This window comes from Lactuca sativa, unplaced genomic scaffold (assembly GCF_002870075.4).
Source record: "Lactuca sativa cultivar Salinas unplaced genomic scaffold, Lsat_Salinas_v11 Lsat_1_v11_unplaced_04, whole genome shotgun sequence".
Taxonomy (NCBI): Eukaryota; Viridiplantae; Streptophyta; class Magnoliopsida; order Asterales; family Asteraceae; genus Lactuca; species Lactuca sativa.
The window spans coordinates 93,769-115,053 of NW_026440196.1; the positions used below are offsets into that span (position 1 = coordinate 93,769).

A 21,285-nucleotide genomic window follows, 5' to 3' on the forward strand; every position below is an offset into this window, starting at 1 on the left:
ACGATTATTAGAAAAAAAAAATAGGACCGTTAAGATTATTAAAAATACAATATATAAACTAAATTATCACAATAGTAATGAAATGTCATTATTTGATATTTCATATAATTGAAAGATATACCAAATTACATTGATAATATACTAAAATTATTCAAAGTTGCGTCAAAACTAATACAAAGTTCTTGCGGACACCAAATAAATAAGAACAAACATAAAAACTAGCATTTATATTGATAATCAATTTAAAATAAACCAATAATGAATTAGGAAAAAATCTCCATTGATGATATACTAAAATTAAATCCATATAATATTTAACATTCTATAACTTATATTACATAACTTTATTTGAATAAATGAAATAGTTGTCAATATTTAATATTTAATGCAGTGGAAAAAAATCTCCATTGATGATATACTAAAATTAAATCCATATAATATTTAACATTCTATAACTTATATTACATAACTTTATTTGAATAAATGAAATAGTTGTCAATATTTAATACAGTGGAAAAAAACGGTATATTGGTTGTCAATATATGTTTAAATTATGCAACCTTATGGAAGAAACTTCTAATTAAAATTCTTATAATTATATAACAATATCATAATTATATGAGACATGGAAAGTCCTTCAACTAATAAAACAAAAAATGTTGTATATAAAGAGGTCCTTTAATGATTATAGATATATATCGTTTTCGATGTATTTTATACACATTTTAATAATACCAATAATCATATATTTTTTTATAATCATTATGCAATATCTGTAGACGATTATATGTTTTTTATGCGTTTCCCGCGTTTAACGCGGGCTATAATCTAGTTTTTCTATAAAACCCAACACGTCTTTATTTTTATAAATATTTTCAATAGTGGAAACGTTTTGAAAAATAATATCTAATAATCCTTGTAACTTATAACTTTTAATATATGTATTTATGCATAAAACATTTTTTTTTCACTGATAATTTATATTATTCTTTCATATCCATATATCATATTACTAGAATACTTTAACATATTTTCATATACTATGTTTGTCGTATACAAGATGCAATTTAAAAAAAATAAAGCTTTGTTACAACTTTCCAAAACATATACCTTAGTAGAATTGGCACCAAGGCAATGCATGAGGTGTGCGTCCATACATGACATTCAACCCCATGGGGCCTATAAAAGCCAAATTAGGGACGTAATTAAATAGAAGACGTTTTGAATGTACAATCAAAAGCCATTACATATGATATTGTTGACGCATTTGACTCAAACTTGAAGGTCCGCGGTTGAATTCCTCTTCATCGTTTACAAGTTGGCTTTTTTAATTCTTATCCCATGCCATTTTTTTATTTTTCCAAACTTATTAATATAAGACATTACATGTATTGATTTTTTAATGTCTTGTTTAAAAAGGCATTGGTTCCTTAAAAAAGAAAATCTTGAAAATTAACAGTTCATATTACTTAGTTTTAGATTGTACTTTTTAACCCTTTTAATGGTATTTATGATTTAATTTGACATTATTGAAAATTATTTAATTGTAAATTTGTCTTTATTAGTTTTGAATTGTAGGTCGTAACATTGTTAATTTGCTTATGTCCCCCAAAATATAAGGAGTGGCCTTGATCGGCACTTTAAATTTCTCAAGGAATAATTTGAATATTTCATTTTTAAGGAGGCTACATATGAAAACACCGTAAAACACAAACAAAGTATGGATTATTTTCATTGTCGTGATATTAGGGTATTATTGTTAACTAATAAATGTACTTGCTAAAAATGAAGAAGATATGAAAACAACTTGAAAAAGATTAACAAGTGTGAATTATTTGATAACCATCATATTTAGATATAGTGGCAAACCCAATCATTATACTTGCTAAAATTCGAAAAGACAATCATGATTTTCAAAGTAATATATATTTTAAATAAATAGTTGGTTTGTTATAAAAATATAAGAGTAATGCACATTGCTTTTGGCCTTCACTAAGAATGTCATAATAAGCTAAACTTATTCTTACACTAGGTGTGAGACCCATGTATTACATGAGTTTATTTAAAAAAAATTAAATATAGAATTTTAACAATTTGAAAAGTTTAAATTTATAAGAAAAATAAGAAATTTTTTGAATTATTAAAATTAATGAGACTTTAATGCATTGGATACATTACATATATAAACCATTTTCTAATAAATACTTTACATATATATTATCTTATATATTAAATGTGGAATTTTAATTTAATAAAATCAAAAATACAATAAAATGACAAGTGGAAAATACAAAATTTAAAATTTCTAGAAAATGTCATGTGTCCAAATGAATAAGAAAAGAACATGTGACAAAAAACCTTCATTTATTATAGTAGATGTGATTTAAATGACATGGACCCAGAAGAAACATTTATTGACTATTTGCAAATTAAATGTGTAGAAAAATTTGTACTTAATTTACCCATGTACATACATGATACAATACATTCTCACTTGTTTTCTTTAAAAATATATATACTTCGAATGCAATCTAACACATTAATTATTAAAATACTTTTAAATATAAATTATTATTCACAAAATAAAAGAGAAAATCATATATAAGAAATATGTAGCCACAAAGGTGAAGAAGCTGAGAGTTTGTTTAAAAAAAAGTATGCCTCTGCCAGGACTTGAACCTGGAACTCTTGGTTTAGAAGAGACGAGTTTGCCACAGTTTTGCAAGGAATTGTGCTACAGCGACTTTTATGATATTCAGCCCCATACGTTTATTTATTAGTAAGTTTTGATTAGCCTACGGAAGTAAATACTTACATTTAGGCATGAATAGTGTTTCGTTTCTATTCATCTGGCGCCACCTATACGCTTCCCCTTGTTGCGACAACTCTCCCGTTCCCTTCTGATGCCTCTACTTTCTCCTTTATCTGTGTATTGATTATGTATTCTAATTGCAGTTGTATTATGTTTCCCTTATTTAGAAAAGTTACACTTTGGTCCCAAGATTTTTTTTTGAACGAAAAAGTCCCGAAAACCGGCAAAAAATTGCAGTTTGACCCTTTTTGACCGGTTGAAACCGGTACCAAATTAATTTTGGACTATTTCATAAACTAATCCAAAATATTGGGATTTTTCTGTAAACAAAAAATATTATGACTTTTCTGTAAACAAAAATATTAGGACTTTTCTACAAATAGAACCCTCATTATTATTATTATTATTATTATTATTATTATTATTATTATTATTATTATATATAATATAAATAAGAATACTATTTTTTGAACTTGTTACTATTACTAGTGTTATTAATACATATAAATGCATTAAATGAAATAATAATATTAATGACATTGTTTAAGGGTGGAGGTGGAGGAGATGGTGATACTTTTAGCATAGAAATCGTAAATGTTTGCTTGTATATTTTTACTTTGTATATGGTCATTTCTTATTTGTCATTATTGTTTTCAATTCAGAATATTAATACTTAACAATTTGAAAGAAGTTGCATATTAATAGTTTAAGGTAGTAGGGTTTTTCACTTTGTATATATAAACACTTAAGTGAATGATGCTAATAAGATCCTATATGTGGCCGATGAGATTGATGATTGGCTCCCCGTTGTTAGTCAAAGTACTCATAGGAGGCTTGTTGTTGGTTGAAGTACTCATAGGAGGTTGTTAAGGAGAAAAGCTAGGCATGAGATGTATGAGTTAGCATCTCAAGAGGATGTCCAAAACAATGCAAATTAGCATACCCCAAAATGAAGAATATGTTCCTAATTTTTGTTTGAACGTCGGTTTGGTGCAACGGGCGGTGACATCTGATAAGGCAGTTTGCCATAACACCCAACGGACCTAGGTTCTATCCCTCCCCGAAGAGATAACAACATCATCCGTAGCAACCCAATTTCCCATTAAAGGGCTTCACTGCTTTGGACACGGCTAGAACCCGACACTATTCCCCTAAGAACCTGGGAGGGCAAAACTGGATTGTGCCTCCTCCTAGTAAACTGGACCTCATTGGCAAGAATATGTTCCTAATACTAAATGCATGGATATGATCTCTGAAAATTTAAAAGAAAGGAACATTAATGATGATGAAGAAAGAAAGCTCACTGATAGGAACAGAGACGATGATGATGATGATGATAGTTTGACAGTTTTGAAACAGAAGGCTTTGAAGAGAAGAAGTGGAGGAGGAAAAGGATAAAAACATCACAAAGTGAATGGTGGCCTAGAGATGTTCGATAGTGAGGCGAAGTCTGGCCATTTTGAAGGTGAAGATCTTGACCATTTCTGAATTAAGGAGGAAAATGTTGGGTTAATTCAAAAACGGGTAAAGTTTTGGTCCCAGGGATATTTTTGGAAGTTTTTATTTAAATAGATTTTCTTCCACTTTTAGAGTTTGACTAGGATACTATTTTATTTAGTATATATAGATTTAATTGTTTAGTATATATAGGTGTAATTTAGGAAAAAATTTAATTGTTTCGTGGTGGCGGGGTGGTGGTTGCTGGTGGTGGTGGTAGGTAGTAATGGGTGGTGGTGGTGGGTAGTGGTTGGTGGTGGTGGGTAGTAATGGGTGGTGATGGTGGGTGGTGGTGGCGGGTGGTGGTGATGTGTGGTAGGTAGTGGTTGTGGTGGTGGTTGGGTGATTGATGGTGGTGGATGGTGATGGTTGGTGGTGGGTAGTGATGGGTGGTGGGTGGTGGTGGTTAGTGATGGGTGGTAGTGGCGAGTGGTGGTGGTGAGTGGTGTTAGTTAATGAGTTTTTTAATTGTTTGTAACTATTTTTTGATTTATATGAATATTATTTTATAATTTTAATTAAAAAAATTGTGTGGTTTAAATTTCTTTTTGTTCTCGCCACAAGAACCCTAATTGATCACCTGTTTAAGAGTTCAAAGGCGGTTCCTACAAGGTTAATCAATGATGAGATTTTTTCTTCATCTTCTCTTGTTGTCCTCCCTTTATCATCTCGGCGTCCTACTTTATCATCAGTGATTGATGCCCAACCGCACCCTTTGTCACTAATGAATGGCGAGAATCGGCATTGCTTGCGTCCCTCGGACCCAAACCGTCTCATCAGGTACTCGTGAACCCTAACGGTGGTCAAAATCGCATATAGGACGAATACTGTTTTGAATTTCATCTATATTTTAGTTTCAGTTCATTGCTTATTACATTTTCATCCTCTATCAGTGTTCAGAGTTTTTTATTGTCTCCTACTTGATATTTGATAAGTCGAACACCAAGTGTTCGATGAAATTCCCTTGGTGAGAAAGAACAATGTATATACGCCCTTTATTCGTCACTGTTACAAATGTTGTATTTTTTTTTTTTTTTTTTACTTTTTGTTAATTTTGAAGGTGAAGTAGGAAGAGAATGATTTATCATAGGAAGTTTGAGCAACCTGTACATGGCTCCAACATATTGCTCGCCGTAGAGGTTGAGGTATACATTTTTAAAAATTTTTTTGTTACATAAGCTAGGAATTGTATTTTTTTGTTGTGAACAATGATGTTTCCTCCTTAGTTTGTTGTTATTATCTGCTTTTACTTAATCGTTGTTGGCATAATCACTTGAGCTACTGATAGTCTGATACTCTTAGAGCTAAAAGAACATTCTGGTATGATAAAGACTTGTTGTCTTTTTTATTAGACTTTAATGAAAAGCAGATGATGTATTATCTGAAAGGCTTTCTTATGCAATGCCTTCTTTAGTTGGGAAGTTGTTCTTGTATACTCAACTTTAGGAAGTCGTGCACTCTGTGCCACAATGCTCCATGGATCTGCTCAAGTAGTTGTCGGATCATCCGATGGAATAATCCACATGTTCTCAGTCGATTACGTCTCCCGAGGACTCGGAACTGTTGTCGAGAAATACTCCGGAATCGCTGATGTCAAACAGAATGGAATCGGAGAAGGTGCAATTCTAACACTGTTAAACTACTCTTCGCATGGTGATGACGGGAAAATGATTCACAACTGTGGAATCCATTTGTCGGATACGCGACAGAATTCAAACGCATGGAATACGAAAGTGATTCCAGAAGAGGGTTATGTTTCTACTCTTGTGACAAGTCCATGTGGGAATTGGTTTGTTTCGGGGTCTTCTATAGGGGGTTTGACTTTATGGGATTTGAGATTTGGTATACCTGTGAACTCATGGCAGTATTCTGTTCCATGTCCTGTTGAAGACATGTGTCCTTTTGCCCCTCCTCAGAGTACCACGTTGTCTACAACTGTTAGGCCACTTGTTTATGTTGCTGCAGGTTGTAATGAAGTTTCTCTCTGGAATGCAGAAAATGGGAGTTATCCTCAGGTAGAAATATATTTGCTAATTGATTAATTTATAAAACTTAGTGCTGATTTTTATTTTTTATTTTTTTTTGTAATGGATACAGGTGTTGAGAGTTGCAAATAATGAGAGCGATGGTGAGATTTCTGACATGCCTTGGGCATTGGCTAGAGCATCTACATCTACATCTAGCAAGACAAATTCAAAAGGTGATTCTAGAAGGAATGTGAATTATAAGTGTAGAGTAGATGAGTTGAATGAACCTCCTGCTAGATCACATGGAATCCGTTCATTGCTACCTTTACCTGGTGGAGATTTATTAACCGGTGGGACCGACTTAAAAATTCGTCGATGGGATCATTGTAGGTTTTTTTTTTGTCTGTCTAATCCTATTGCTATTAATACCGACATAAATTTGGTTCTTTAAAAAGATGATTTAATGCAACAGGTTTATTTAATCATTTATATTCAACAAGTTTATTCATTTATTTTTTCTGTTTTTTAAAATTTGTATAAACTTTCCCAGTTTGAAGATATTGGGCCACATGGGCCAAAGGTGTTAATATACAACTTATGGCTGAATGATGAAGGCGTTTATGAATTAAACTTTGATTAGGATGATGAGGTATTATTATTAATTTTATGAGATACTACGGTTTTTTTAATCTAATAATATGATTAATTGTTTTTCTGATATAGGATATAAAATTGAATGATTTCACCAAAGATATTGGGCTACTACTTTCTTGGGTTATAATGATGGGATGGTTGTTACTATCATCGATGTAAACTCACCCTACTTATAAGCCTTTCGAACTCTTCAGGTCCATTTTCTGCTATAAATTTCTCTGCAGCAGTTAAAATATCATCTGGTTTACCGAGAATGCCCTTGTTTCGCTGTATATACCATATTTTAACTTGTGGATTTCTGTAAAATGGTCGGTCTGATGAAATGCTTATAAACATAAGCAGCTCCATTGAAATAAGGCAATACTAACCAACATGTGGCAAATAGCCTAGCATATGGTCGTATTGTTAATTTACTCTAACCTTTTACCATTTATTAGACAATACCAATTTAAGATTCAACTAAAGGAAACATTTTAGTGAAAAATAAGGTTTAAAAATTACCATTCAAGAGGCTTTGGAGATGTAAGTTTAAAGAGAGTGATTAATGAGTAAAGAACCCAATAAGTTAGCCATTGTTGGTCATCTGTTTGAGACCGACCTGGTCTCTATAGCTTTAATTGAAGCATATCTGGTCGAGAATAAAACACAACCCTTCAAAATCTAAATACAAAAAAAAAAAAAAAAAAAACAAAAGACATGATTTTTTTGACAATATGAAAAAAAGAAAAACTATATATAACTGCATCAAGTTTTGCACATCGATAAAATGAACTCTTAAAAAGATAATACTATGATTTAATGATCAATAAGAATGGATGACCTTTACATTTATTCATACAAAATCTGTTAAATCGTTTATGCTTAAATCTACAAGTTTTTATTTTTATTTTTATTTTTATTTTTGCAATAAGTAATATTGTAGTGAATGATTTAACATTGTCAAGAAAAATGTTATTAAAACAACGTCTTTCTTGATCAATATATGAAAAAAAAATGCACTTAAACTATATGATTATCGAAACAATTGCAAATCATGCAAACGGATTTTCTTGGGTTATATTTTTAGAGATGTCAAGAAACTTGGATCAAGTTAGTTTTGAAAAAAAAAAGAGTTTTCAAAATCTACAGAGCTTCACGAGGAGAATGGTTGTTACTATCATCGAGACCTCACTCATGGTAGCTGTTGGAGTGGTAACCTATGTCAATATACCATGTGGTCTTCATTCTTTGTTGGAATTTGTTAGAAGAGTAACTAATTGTAAGGATCGACTAACTAATATTGTATTTTGCTTCTTATGTTAATAACAGCTAATTCGATCTCATCCCAAAATGAAGTCATACATTAGACTAGACTTTGATGTTGGTAAGGCACTCTCCTTTTCCTATAATGGAAGGGAGGTCAACAGCTATATTTACACAAAGAAAGAACATTGGACTACAAAAATCCCATTCAGACTGTATTATGTGGTTCATTCAGTTGACTAGATCTCTTCAAATATCTTGTATTCATTTAGTTTTGATGAACATTGATTACCATTGTTTTGTTGTGGTTTTCAGGGGCAACACCAAAGGGTATATTTGGGGATAACAAGATTTACTATCGACCATGTTAATAGCCACATACAGGTAAATCTCACTTTTTCATTATTAGAGGTCTTAGGTCCAGATACATTGTTTGTATACATATAAATTGTTTTGTATACACCAATCATCATAAAAATTAAACTATTACTAGCCTTCTGTTGTTTTGTTTTATTTTGTTTTGTAGAAATATAGAATTTCACCAAATTTATTCCCGAAACATCGAGACGTAAGCTTTGTGATCATTTATTTATTTCGATCAACATGACGTATTATTATCACAGTCTTAACATTCTTGGATTTACCAACTTAGATTATAAATGCAAGAGACAAGTTTTTTTGCATTCTTGTTAATTCATTAGGAAACAACCGCTAAACAAAGCATTATAAATGCAAGTGGAAGTTCAAAGGAGGTAATCTCTTCCCAAAGGCATAAATCACTTTCATATCTTTCTTTTATATAATAAAAATGCCAAAATAAGAATCAAGACTTTTGCCTACACTAAATATTTAAATAAAGTTGTAAGTTTATGAGTGTTTTTTATTTAATGCATAAAGAATGTGTGGTTAATATTTTTTGCCTTTTGTAAATGATCAACAGATCACCAAAGGAGCTATCAAATATAAATTCATGGGAAAACACAAAGAAAGCATATGTGGAAGCTAAGTTTACACAAATCAAGGTACTGCTTAAATAATAATTGTACTTCAAATTACCATAATATAGTTAAACATATATGCATGCTTTTATGTGTTAAATCCTTTTTACACCAGAGCTTCAAATAGTCAAACCATTTCTTAGTATCCTTGTGTCATCCATAATATTGAATCTTGTTCTTAGTTTGAGCATATCTGACAAGTTTGACATTACCCAAAAGAAGACTATTTTGCCCTTTTATCTTAGTTTCATACCATAACATCCAACCTGTGTTCTTCAATCAAAAAGGATAAGCCACATCTAGTTACAACCATCGTAATAGTTGCCAAAATTAAAGGATAACAAATAAATTGTTTGATTTAAGATTAGAAAGAGTATGTGATAATTTTACAACATAACGAGGGTCAATCTTGACAGCATCATAATACTTCTCAATTCCATATTGTATGTTGCCAACAAGCTTTAAACTTGTTCCATATTTTGCATCTGTAAGCAGATTCCTTTCACAATATGGGCTTCAACATTGGTTTTAGCTTTCTCTAGTATACTTAATCTAGTTTTAGTTTTCCAGCTTATTTTTCAGTTGCTTTTGTCTCCATTTTGTTCTTATTTTGCAGCTTATTATTTATTTTCTAAAATATGCTTATTTAACTGTATTTTGAATCGTGTTAGTTTGTTTTTAGACAGACAATTGCTAGTATTGATTCTAGAGTATGAGATAACACGAGTTAATCAACCTAGCATGAAGCGTAGGGAACAGGTTCATCTGCTATTAAGTTTAAAGTTTTTTTTTTTTCATTTTTTATTTTTTTACTTTTATTCTTCTTTTTTTCGTTACTTTATGTTTAGGATGTACATGATTCCATATATAGACATATTTAATTCAAAAAGTTAAAAATATTGATGAGAAACAATGAAATTTTTATTATTTTCTACATGCTACAATTTAATTATATTTTCTTATTTTATATTATAGATAAAGATAGCCTAAATTATAAAATCTCATGAGTATTTACTGGTGTAAAACATGGCACAAAATAATTTTTGTATTATGGCAAATAAAAAAGTGTCACTAAAGTCTTAAAATATGTAATTAGTAGCATGAAATTTTGAATTGAAATAAGATTCAATGGCACAAAATATGTGCCACTAAAAACTTTTCTTCTACTGTGACAAATAGAAAAGTGTCACTAAAAACCTAAAAAACTGCAACGGCAAAAGCTAAAAGTGTCAATAAAGGGCTTTAGTGGTAGCGTTTCTAGTGGCACTTATTATATGTGCCGCGGATTCTTTGAGAAGCCTTTAGTGGCATTATTTTGGGTCTTTAGTGGCACTTTTTGTGTGCCACTAAATGACATATTTTTTTGTAGTGTACCTAATGTCAAAATGAAGAAATTTTCAAAGGCCATTAGTGAGCAGATTGCACACAGAAATAACTCCAGGTTACAATGTGCTAAATTGGTTACTACTTCATGTCTGTTGGTCCTCATCTTAGTGAAATAAAATGGCATAGAATAAGAACTGATATGTTTTCCTTCATTATTGTGTTAGGGAAAGGTATTTATGATGTACTCATATTTCTGGAATGGATATTAGGCTCTTATATTGCAGAGTGTTGAAATAAAAAGTTCATTTTCAAATATCTATACAGTGTGTGTGTGTGTATATATATATATATATATATATATATATATATATATATATATATATATATATATTGGAAATATTACAGTTGTACCTTATACAGCTGTTGACTGCTATATTTAAGAGTTGTATATTGGCCTAAATTAGCTCTCTAATTGCCATTATATTAGATTTATTTTAAGACCTTAATTCTATAATTATAGTAGATTATGTCTTTCCTAGTTTATGCTATTTTTCCCTGTGTATAAACAGTTGTGATGTGAATAAGAAAATAGACTGAAAAGTTTTTCATCTTTTGTTTCATGGTATGGTCCATCCTAGACCTAATGGGTAAAATCTAAACTTGACTAAAAATGAAAGCATTAATGTCACTCTTGCCCAAAAAACTATTGTTTTTTGTTTTAAAAGGTCCCTCGTCAACTATCACTTTTTGTTTTAAAAGGTCCCTTGTCTTTCTAATGAAATGATTAATTTCAGTCTAGCCCAACAAACTATCGTTTTTTTTTTTTTTTTTTTTTTTTTTTTTTTTTTTTTTTGTTTTAAAAGGTCCCTCGTCTTTCATTCTTTCTTTGCATCCTAAGGGTGTAAACTTGATTTTTAAGTTTTAAAAGGTCCTTATTTTTTAATTTGTTAACCTATTACCGGAAAACCCAGTCAAACTTTCTATACTTGTCACACTTCATCACTATCTTTTGTTGGGAAATTTAGGGTTTATGGTGGAGATCTAGATACCAACTTGGATCGTGATATCACTTTCCGAACTAATATTTCTAACCTATGCCTGGATTACAAGAAATTCAGCCTAGGATAATCCAAGTGGACACTTACGATTCTAGGCACAGAAATCGTAAGCCAATATGCTAGAGGATTATGTGAAAGTATGATGAAAACGAGAGCTTAAGATCGTCCCATATTTCTGAAAAGAAGAGTTGTTTATATAATAAACGATATTAGGGTTTCATTAGGGTTGGTCCGCTATGGATTCCTTTGGAAGCAAGTCAGGATAATCCAGATTTTAATGGGGATTTAGGGTTACCAAAACTAACGAGTTTCGTTAGTTTTACCATAATCACCCTCAAGAATCGAAATATCCCACTAGCGGGACCCCAGCCAGGGGCTTTGCCCCTTGGACCCTGCTAGGGGCGCTGCCCCCGGACCCCTGACTAGTCGTCGAACTGACTACTAATTTGATCTTATACATGCGTGCACTCCGTACCAACCCGTACACATATTAGAAAACAAATTAAGAATCCCCTTACCTCACATGCTAATTCCGGTTACATAAAATGACATGGTGACACTAAAATCACCAACAATCCTCCCCCATTTTAGTGTAACCCTTGAATAGACATAACTTTATCAAACAATCCAAACTAGTACATAATGAAAATATCGAAATGATTAAATTTCCAATTAGTATCATACATTTGCAAATACTCGAGAATCAGGGTGTTCTAATAATTGAACCCATCAACCCATTTGAATACCAGAAAGTAAAATACATACTAGTTTACAGAATTTCTAGCAAATTACAACTTGGCACTGTTATAAAGCCGTGTATCCCAATTCTCTCATGATCGTATCAAGGTCAAGTCCAGAACCTCTTAAAATGCGGCTACACTTCACAATCACATAGGTAACTCCTTTCCATGTATCTGCACATACATTTATCAAATGAATTATTAAGAAGTTAAACTTCAACCCGGCTAACATGCAGAACCGAACACATACCTGGGATGAATACTTCATGTGTTCCAATCTATAAGTATGAGCTTTCCACATTGAATTCAACTCCTAACATTATATTACGAGGGAATTGGGTGTCTCATCATTACAGAATTAAATGGACTTTAATCCTATCTCGATTACAGACTTGTGCACTAAGTCTCTTGTCAGACCTTTAGTCAAGTGATCTGCCAAATTTTGCTGCGATTTCACAAACTCAACCGAAATAACACCATTCATGATTAGTTCTCTAATCATACTATGTCTAACACTTAGGTGTCTACACTTCCCATTATAAACATGGCTATATGCCTTAGCCAAAGCGGCTGCACTATCATAAAGAATAGAAATAGGTGTTATCGGTTTAGACCACAAAGGAATCTTATAGACTAAATTCCTTAGCCACTGTATTTCTTTACCAGTAGCTGCTAACGTAACAAACTCATATTCCATTGTCGAGTTTGTAATGCAAGATTGCTTCTTGGAAGCCCAAGAAATGGCACCTCCCCCAAGCAAGAATACCCAACCAGAAGTTGAGGAATGGTCCTCCATGTTGGTTATCCAACTTGCATCTGAATGACCTTCTAAAACTGAAGGACTACCCAAGTAACTCAAACCATAATTCATGGTTCCTTTGAGATACTTAAACACTCTATTCACTGCTTGCCAATGTTGAGCAGTAGGATTACTAGTGTACCTGCTCAGCTTACCCACAACAAAAGCAATATCAGGTCTGGTACTTACATAAAGCAACCAACAATCTAAAAAGGATGTTTTCATAAAACCTTCAGGTTGTTTCATGTAAACTTCCTCGTCAAGATCACCATTTAAAAAGGATGTTTTCACATCCATTTGGTGAATAACCAGATTATGGATACTTTCCAAAGCAATCAACAATCTAATAGTAGCAATACGTGCAATCGGAGCATACGTATCAAAATAGTCAATACCGGGTTTTTGTCTAAAAACTTGAATGACTAACCGGGCTTTGAACTTGTCAATAGTCCCATTAACATTCATTTTCTTTTTGAAATTCCATTTGCAACGAAGTGTTTTAAAACCTGGAGGCAAATCATACAACACCCATGTGTTTTTCTCAAGAATTTATGACATTTCATCATCAATTGCTTCCTTCCAAAAGGCACTATCACGAGACTCCATGGCCTCTTGATAAGTCTTAGGATCATCTTCAATACTAATGGAATAAGAGTATTCAAGATTAATTTCATCCCTTGAACCTTCCACCAAATACAGTTGGAAATCAAATCCGAAATTTTTCGCAATATGGCCTCTTTTGCTTCTACGAAGCTCTTGTGGTTCTTGCACATTACCACCATCTTGATTTTCTGAATTTTGCTCTTTATGAGCACCAAAAGTCAGATCCTTAGGTCTTTGAATCGATGAAAACCGCATCTCATCAAAAATTGCATCTCATGATTCAATAACAGTGTTAACCGAAACCGAATCATTAGGTTCTATTACATAAAACCTATATGCCTTAGAATGTTCAGCATATCCAATGAATATACAATCAATTCCACATTCTCCCAAATTCTTCTTTTTGGGCTTGGTGAGTTTTACAACTGCCCGACATCCCCAAACCCGAAAATAACTTAGATTCGGCTTTTTCTTGAACCAAAGTTCATATGGGACTGTTTTGTTCCTTTTATTTGGAACCCTATTTAATAAATAGCAGGCCGTTAACATGGCCTCTCCCCATAATCCTCCACTCAATCTCGAGTAAGACAACATGGAGTTTATCATTTCCTTTAAAACTCGATTTTTACGTTCAGTAATACCATTCTGTTGGGCCGTGTAAGGTGTCGTGGTCTCATGAATGATACTCGCTGATTGGAAGTATATGGGATCCATATATTCACCTCCCCTATCAGTCCTGAGACATTTAACCGGAATGTCCAACTGCAATTCCACCTCGGTTTTGTATATTTTGAATTTATCTAAGTCTTCATACTTGGAATGTAACAAATACACATAGCAAAACTGAGTGTAATCATCAATAAAAGTGACTACATACTTTTTATTTCCCAAAGAAGGAGTGGAGTGAAAATCACACAGGTCACTGTGTATAAGTTCCAAAATAGCTGGATTTCTAGTGACACTAGGAAAGGGATGTTTTGTCACTTTTGTAAGCATGCATGTTTTACATTTATTAGATGTCATATCAAAGGCTAGAATTAATCCATCTTTTGACATCTCATGCATCCTTCTAAAGTTGACATAACCTAATCTTACATGCCAAAACATAGATTTATCAACATTAGAAACAAAAGATAAAAAAATGCAAAATTTTGAACAGGTAATGATTTGTCAACAAGATTTAAACGACACATTATATTATTTAAATATCAAAAGCCAATAAACATTCCACCCTTAGACAAAACAAACTTATCCGACTCAATAACTTGTTTAAAATCAGCAGAATTCAAACAGCTAGAACTAACAAGATTCTTGTGAATCTTGGGAACAAACAAAACATCAAATAACTTAATTGTATTTCCAGACGTAAATTGAAGACACACGACACCTAAACCACAAATAGGAATAAAAGAATCGTCTCCCATTTTCAGCACCAACCCATCTTCAAGCGGAGTTAATGACTCAAACATCCGTTTATCCTTACATACATGGTTCTTTGCTCCGGAGTCGATCCACCAAGCAACATCATCATCCTGCACATAGAATGATTCAGGGATAAATGAAACATAATAAACATAATTTTGATTAGAATTATCAAAGTTAGTCAAAAACTGACCTCCTTTAACTTCGGCCAAAGACCCGTTCACTTTCCCATTGACTCCACTGTTTCTAGCACCATTGTTGCCCAAATTCACACGACAGTCATGTTTGCAATGCCCAACCTGATTGCACCTCCAACAAACCAGATCCTTTCTCTTTTTGTTGGAGTTGCTTGGGACATGTTCCTGCTTACGTATGCCATGTCCTTTGTGGTTCTGGTTCCTTGGTTTGTTTTCAACCATATGAACCGAGGGCTGTCCAGGCTCAACTTTTCCTTTGGGTTTTTCAGATTTGTCACTTTCCTTCGCACGAAGAGATTCTTCAATACGAATGTGACTAGCAAGTTGAACCAAAGATAGTTCCTCCTTTTGATGTTTCAAGTTGTGTTTGAAGTCTTTCCAGGATGGATGCAATTTGTCAATGATGGTTGACACAACAATGGACTCATCCATATTCATATGGTGCAGTTTAAACTAATAGTATATGCCAAGGAGTTCATTGAATTGTTCAGTAACAGACCTTGAGTCATCCATCTTATAATTGTTAAAGTCACTGACCAGAAACTTCTTGCTAGAAGCATCCTCGATGATATACTTCAACTCAAGGGTGTCCCACAACTCCTTGGCACACAAGGATTCACTATGGATATCAAATAAAGCATCAGACATACCGTTAAGGATGTGACCTTTGCAGATGTAGTCATCGTTGTCCCACGTCTGTCTCCTTCTTATATCTTCAATAGTCTCAACAACACCTTCCTCTCGCTCCGCCGGTCTTGGAGTAGTCAGCACGTATGCTGCTTTCAGAGTAGTCAGCATGAAATGCATCTTCTTCTTCCAGCTCCTGAAGTCGACACCTTCGAACTTTTCCAGCTTTGCGAACTTAGTGGTCATCTCGCAGATTGAGTCACCCATCTCCAAGAATAGTAAATATCAGTTTGAATGTTGGGAAATTTAGGGTTTATGGTGGAGATCTGGATACCAACTTGGATCGTAATATCACTTTCCGAACTAATATTTCTACCATATGCCTGAGTTACAAAAATTCATCCTAGGATAATCATAGTGGACACTTACGATTCTAGGCACAGAAATCGTAAGCCAATATGCCAGAGGATTATTGAAAATATGATGAAAACGAGAGCTTAAGATTGGCCCATTTTTCTGAAAAGAAGAGTCGTTTATATAATAAACGATATTAGGGTTTCATTAGGGTTGGGCCGCTATGGATTCCTTTGGAAGGAAGTTAGGGTAATCCGGATGTTAATGAGGATTTAGAGTTACCAAAACTAACGAGTTTCGTTAGTTTTACCATAATCACCCTCAAGAATCGAAATATCACACTAGCGGGAAACCAGCGAAGGGCTATGCCCCTTGGACCCCGCTAGGGGCGCTGCCTCTAGACCCCGCCAAAGGGGTGTTGCCCCTTTGGAAACCCCGGACTCAGGGGCGCTGCCTCTAGACCCCCGACTAGTCGTCGGACCGGCTACTAAGTTGATCTTATACATGCGTGCACTCCGTACCAACCCGTACACATATTAGAAAACAAATTAAGAAGCCCCTTAGCTCACATGATAATTCAAGTTACATAAAATGACATGGTGACACTAAAATCACCAACATCTTACTCCTCTACATATTGTTCTTTACACGAGAACCACAATGATTCTTTGTATCCTGGCTGCCACTGCAGGTAGCAACGCTGACACCAAATGTTCCGACGATGTAAGAACTTTATTTTGCTGTTCTGATGACCAGATATGTCATCTGCACTGTTAATAACCGTTCTCACACACTCTGAGACCAAAATACTCGTTGTAGATCATCAACTACTCGAAATTGCTTTGCTTGTGATCAATCTTGTCAAAAAAACAATGTCTCCTTGTTATCATCTCCGACAACCCCCATCGATGTCGTCCTCTGATCTAACCACCGCCTCCTACGATTACAAAAGCCTAGTATAAGGTGGAGCTACCAGATTCTTTGTAGGGGTCGTTTATCACTGTTGTGTGTAACTCAACTCAATCGCCACCATGTTTGGATAACATTAACCTCCTTCAAGTAACACACATGGGAGGAGCTCTGACAGTTCTGAACATGATAATCAATTTTCCAGAAGTTGGCTGACCACCGACCAGAAACCATTCCCAAATTCATCTAGAAAACTAACAAGCAGAAAGAACACATAATTTATATCAAGCGATTCTTTTTATATCCTTCTTGCATAAAAGTTTCTATCTAGGCATAGACTCTCAATATCCAACTCCCAATATGGAAACATTTCCACATTTTCCATATGACAACTCATTCTTAATAGAATCTTATCTATTCATAATAATGTCGATATGGTCCGTCCAATACCATACTTCCAACTACTCACAAGCGACCAATCCTCAGCGAACTTTGGATCGTCCTTTGATAGTTGTTTAATTATTTTAGTCAAAACCAATTCTAGTCCTTTTTCCCCCTTAATGAGCTATACATTTGGGAAATTTTAGAATGGTAAATATTATAGTATTTGCAATCGATCCTATACCCGAAGCGTATGGGACACGATGCATAATGTCTTACATAAAGATATGATACTTTACCAATCTTTTGCCATAATATTTTATGTGTCATGTTCTCACAATTCGAACTATGAAGAGGGATGCCCTAATCATAATCGAATTTTAAGAACACACAATGTATCCTTTGACTGAAAATGTTAAAATTTCTCAATCTAAGCTTTAGATTTTGAAATGAAGTATAATATTCTCTCCCTTAATTATAGCAAAACAACTTTTCCATGGGACTCTAAAACATGGAACGAAAAACATTTCTATAAAATTTGATGATCAGAATCCCTAATAGAAAATCTCAACTTGTTTATACCTAAAATATAAATAGAGTGATTATGTTCGATGAGAAACTAAATGAAAAAACACACAATCGAAGGAAGGCATCGAGAAATTGAGAAAAATGTTAGAAATAACTGAAATTGAAAAGGAAAGAGATGTGTATGAACACATGCGTCTCCTCTATACGCGTTTCCTAAGTACTTCTCCATTGATCTTCTCTGTATGCACTTGAGTTTTGGTAATGGGGAGGCAGAGTTTTGATAATGGGGAGGCAGGGGATGAAACTGAGCAATGTGTATGTGTGTGTGCGCGCGCCTTTCTCTTGCCTTTATCTTCTCATATGGGAAGACTTTTTAATTGTTATCAGTTTATCACTAAACCAACCGACATATGATTGATATGTAGATGAAAGTTTGACAGATGGGAAGAAATTAGAATGACGAAGCTACATGTCAACACTTTCTAGCCAAATAAAAAAGGCAAATAACAAACTAACCGGTTATAATGGGTTTGTTACATAAATTAGCCGGTAAAACACAAGTTGGTTCCCTTTATATGCAAAATAAATAAATAAATAAATAAATAAATAAATAAATAAATAAAAAGATGACAAACTTTTTAAAATAAAACTGATAAAATTGGTTGGGCTAAAATGACAATGAAACAAACAAGTTAGGAGCACGTTGAAACTTATCCAAAGTGTAATCTAATACTTACAATCTCTTGAAATGATACACGAAATTGTAAATTTAAATACCGATATTATGATTTCGATATATCTAAGTCGGAAATGAGATACACAAACTTGTGGATTTGTTAATAGGAAAAGGGAAAATGTCATGTTATCCTAACGAACTTGTCAAGTTTGTTTTTAAAAGGTCACCCAATTAATCTTTTTTGTACATTAAGGGAACGACATATAAATTGACCGGTTGAAATGGTCCCTTGACCTGTAATAAAACGTTTCCATAACAAAGCAGTAAAAAACCGGTGAGGTGGCCGCCTAGTCACAGCTTATGTGGCAATTGACTCTGGTCCACAGTCAACCATTACCCATATACACCAGTATGCCGGTTTATGTATAATCTGAGTAAAAGATCGAAAGAACATAAAAACTCACAAGGACCTTAAAGTAGATGTAATCATGGGCGTTGAAGCACCTTCATAAAGATGAATATAGTACCAATTATTGATTGAAAAATGGAAATTTTCAAACTTCATGGTTGGATTCACAAAACAACCACCATGCTTTTCTTACAATAATTAGTATACAATACTTACCTAGTTCTTCATGATGTTGGGTCATAAGGGCCTTGTAATGACAAATTGCTTATTGTAAAACATCACCCATTTGCTAATTTGTTAGTAATTCCAAAATCAAATGATTTTCGTGAAGAAAAATCACGAATTTATTTCAGAAAGGGAAGAACAGAATATTATCCATAATTGAATTTATTACCCACCCAAGTTCAAGGTAAGCTTTTGGACGTTGTACATTGAAATCAAGATCCCATCTTTGCAAAGAGATCAAGGAATTCTACCAGTGAAGTTGTTTTTGTTGAACCTCAAAACTACCAAATATGTAAGTTTTTTCCCGATACATTTGGGAATATTTCCACCGAGTTTATTGTCACCCAAATCTATAACTTCCAAAACTTGTAGATTCCCTAATTCCCGAGGAGTTTACCGATAAAGCTATTGTTGTTCATAATTTAAGCAATATAATAATGAATTACGAGCAATTGAACATGGAATGCTACTAGAGAGCTGATTTGAGTTTAATCTCATGCAGATTCCAAACACAATTGGTAATTTTCACCTGATACAATAGACAAATTTAACAATTTATTGTTCCATTAAAAATATATACAAAATTGCCAACTAATTTAATTAAAAGAATGCTCAAAGGCATTTTAATATATATGAACTTACAATATTTTTAGATAAAAGGTAAGACGGTAACTTTACTTGGAACATGACCAAAATTGCTATAAAACATCAAAATAACCAGCAATATTGCAACAAACTTTTTTTTTTTCGAACAAAAACGCTTTTTTGAGGATAACCAGTCAAATCTATTCATAAGAAGTCTAATTAATTTCACGGTAGCCCTCACCTATGAATTTGAAGTCGATAAAGTAGCCTCCAAAGTTCACCTATTTGTTCTATTATTATTTTTTCACTGTATTAAACCTTAAACATTGGGCTCCTTTAACTGAATGCAACATTCATTTTATTTATTTGTTTGTGTTTATTATTTAATCAGGCTGTGGTATATATTAGACAATGTGTTTTCAAATTATATGGTTCAGGCAAAATATTTTATCCACTTGAAGCAATTCAAAGTACACAACAAAACTCACCAGTAATTAACATGGTTTAATGGAGGAGAGGAGCAATCATGAAGAGCCATGCGATGATGCACTCAAAATGATCTAAATTAAGAAACAAAATGTATAAAGTAAACAACAAGGGTAAGCATGATACAATATATGAAAAACTTAAAACACATAAGTAGAAAGGGGGATGGGTCAAGAAAAATCCAAAATGAAAAAAACTGACAAAATATCATAAACTTAGAAATAATATAGTAGAAGTGACTTTATGACCCTCTTTACATCTATTGTCAATGATGATATGCCTTGTTGAGGATTACATAACATAAATGATGATGAGAAAAACATAGCTATCCTATCCTATCCAAAACCAACAGTTTTCTGTAACAAATACCAACAATACAACTTCATGTCAATCAGAGTGATTGTCTGAATAGACTGAACACCATACAAACAAACACAAAAATATGAGATTAACCCTAATCTAATCTCATAACTTGCAGACTCATGAGAATATAATCAAACAATCAACCAAAATGACTACCATTGCAGATTCATACTAGACCATAGTCTTATCTAAATACCAAATCCAACAAAAAAAAACTCCACCTTTCACCCAAACATCCTCTTTCTAAACATGAAAAACTAGAAATTTTACAAATGAAGAAATAAATAATGAGTCAGTTACATGGTTCTTACTTACTTGGACCAATGTAGAGGAAAACTGAGGGATGCAACAGCATGTTGGGAGTGAGAGCAGCAGCAGAAGGTCGAGAATTAAAAAGAACTACTTGCATTCCACATGATCTATGCAG

General features: G+C 33.3%; 1 protein-coding gene across 6 annotated transcripts; it reads left to right on the forward strand.

The window, feature by feature from the left end:
• Positions 1 to 4,652: 4,652 nt before the first annotated feature.
• LOC128129496 (serine/threonine-protein kinase VPS15-like) lies at positions 4,653 to 9,193 on the forward strand. 6 transcript variants are annotated; one of them, XM_052767972.1, is made up of 8 exons: positions 4,656 to 5,089; positions 5,370 to 6,324; positions 6,407 to 6,662; positions 6,827 to 6,925; positions 7,000 to 7,124; positions 8,488 to 8,556; positions 8,699 to 8,924; positions 9,113 to 9,193. In XM_052767972.1, exons 2-4 carry the CDS (start codon positions 5,779 to 5,781, stop codon positions 6,829 to 6,831), a joined length of 807 nt encoding a protein of 268 aa, XP_052623932.1. In that variant the 5' UTR covers positions 4,656 to 5,089; positions 5,370 to 5,778; the 3' UTR covers positions 6,832 to 6,925; positions 7,000 to 7,124; positions 8,488 to 8,556; positions 8,699 to 8,924; positions 9,113 to 9,193. The 6 variants fall into 6 exon arrangements, with proteins under 6 accessions (XP_052623930.1, XP_052623932.1, XP_052623928.1 ...); XM_052767968.1 differs by having other exon boundaries at positions 7,997 to 8,924; XM_052767969.1 differs by having other exon boundaries at positions 8,059 to 8,924.
• The last annotated feature ends 12,092 nt before the right edge of the window (positions 9,194 to 21,285 follow it).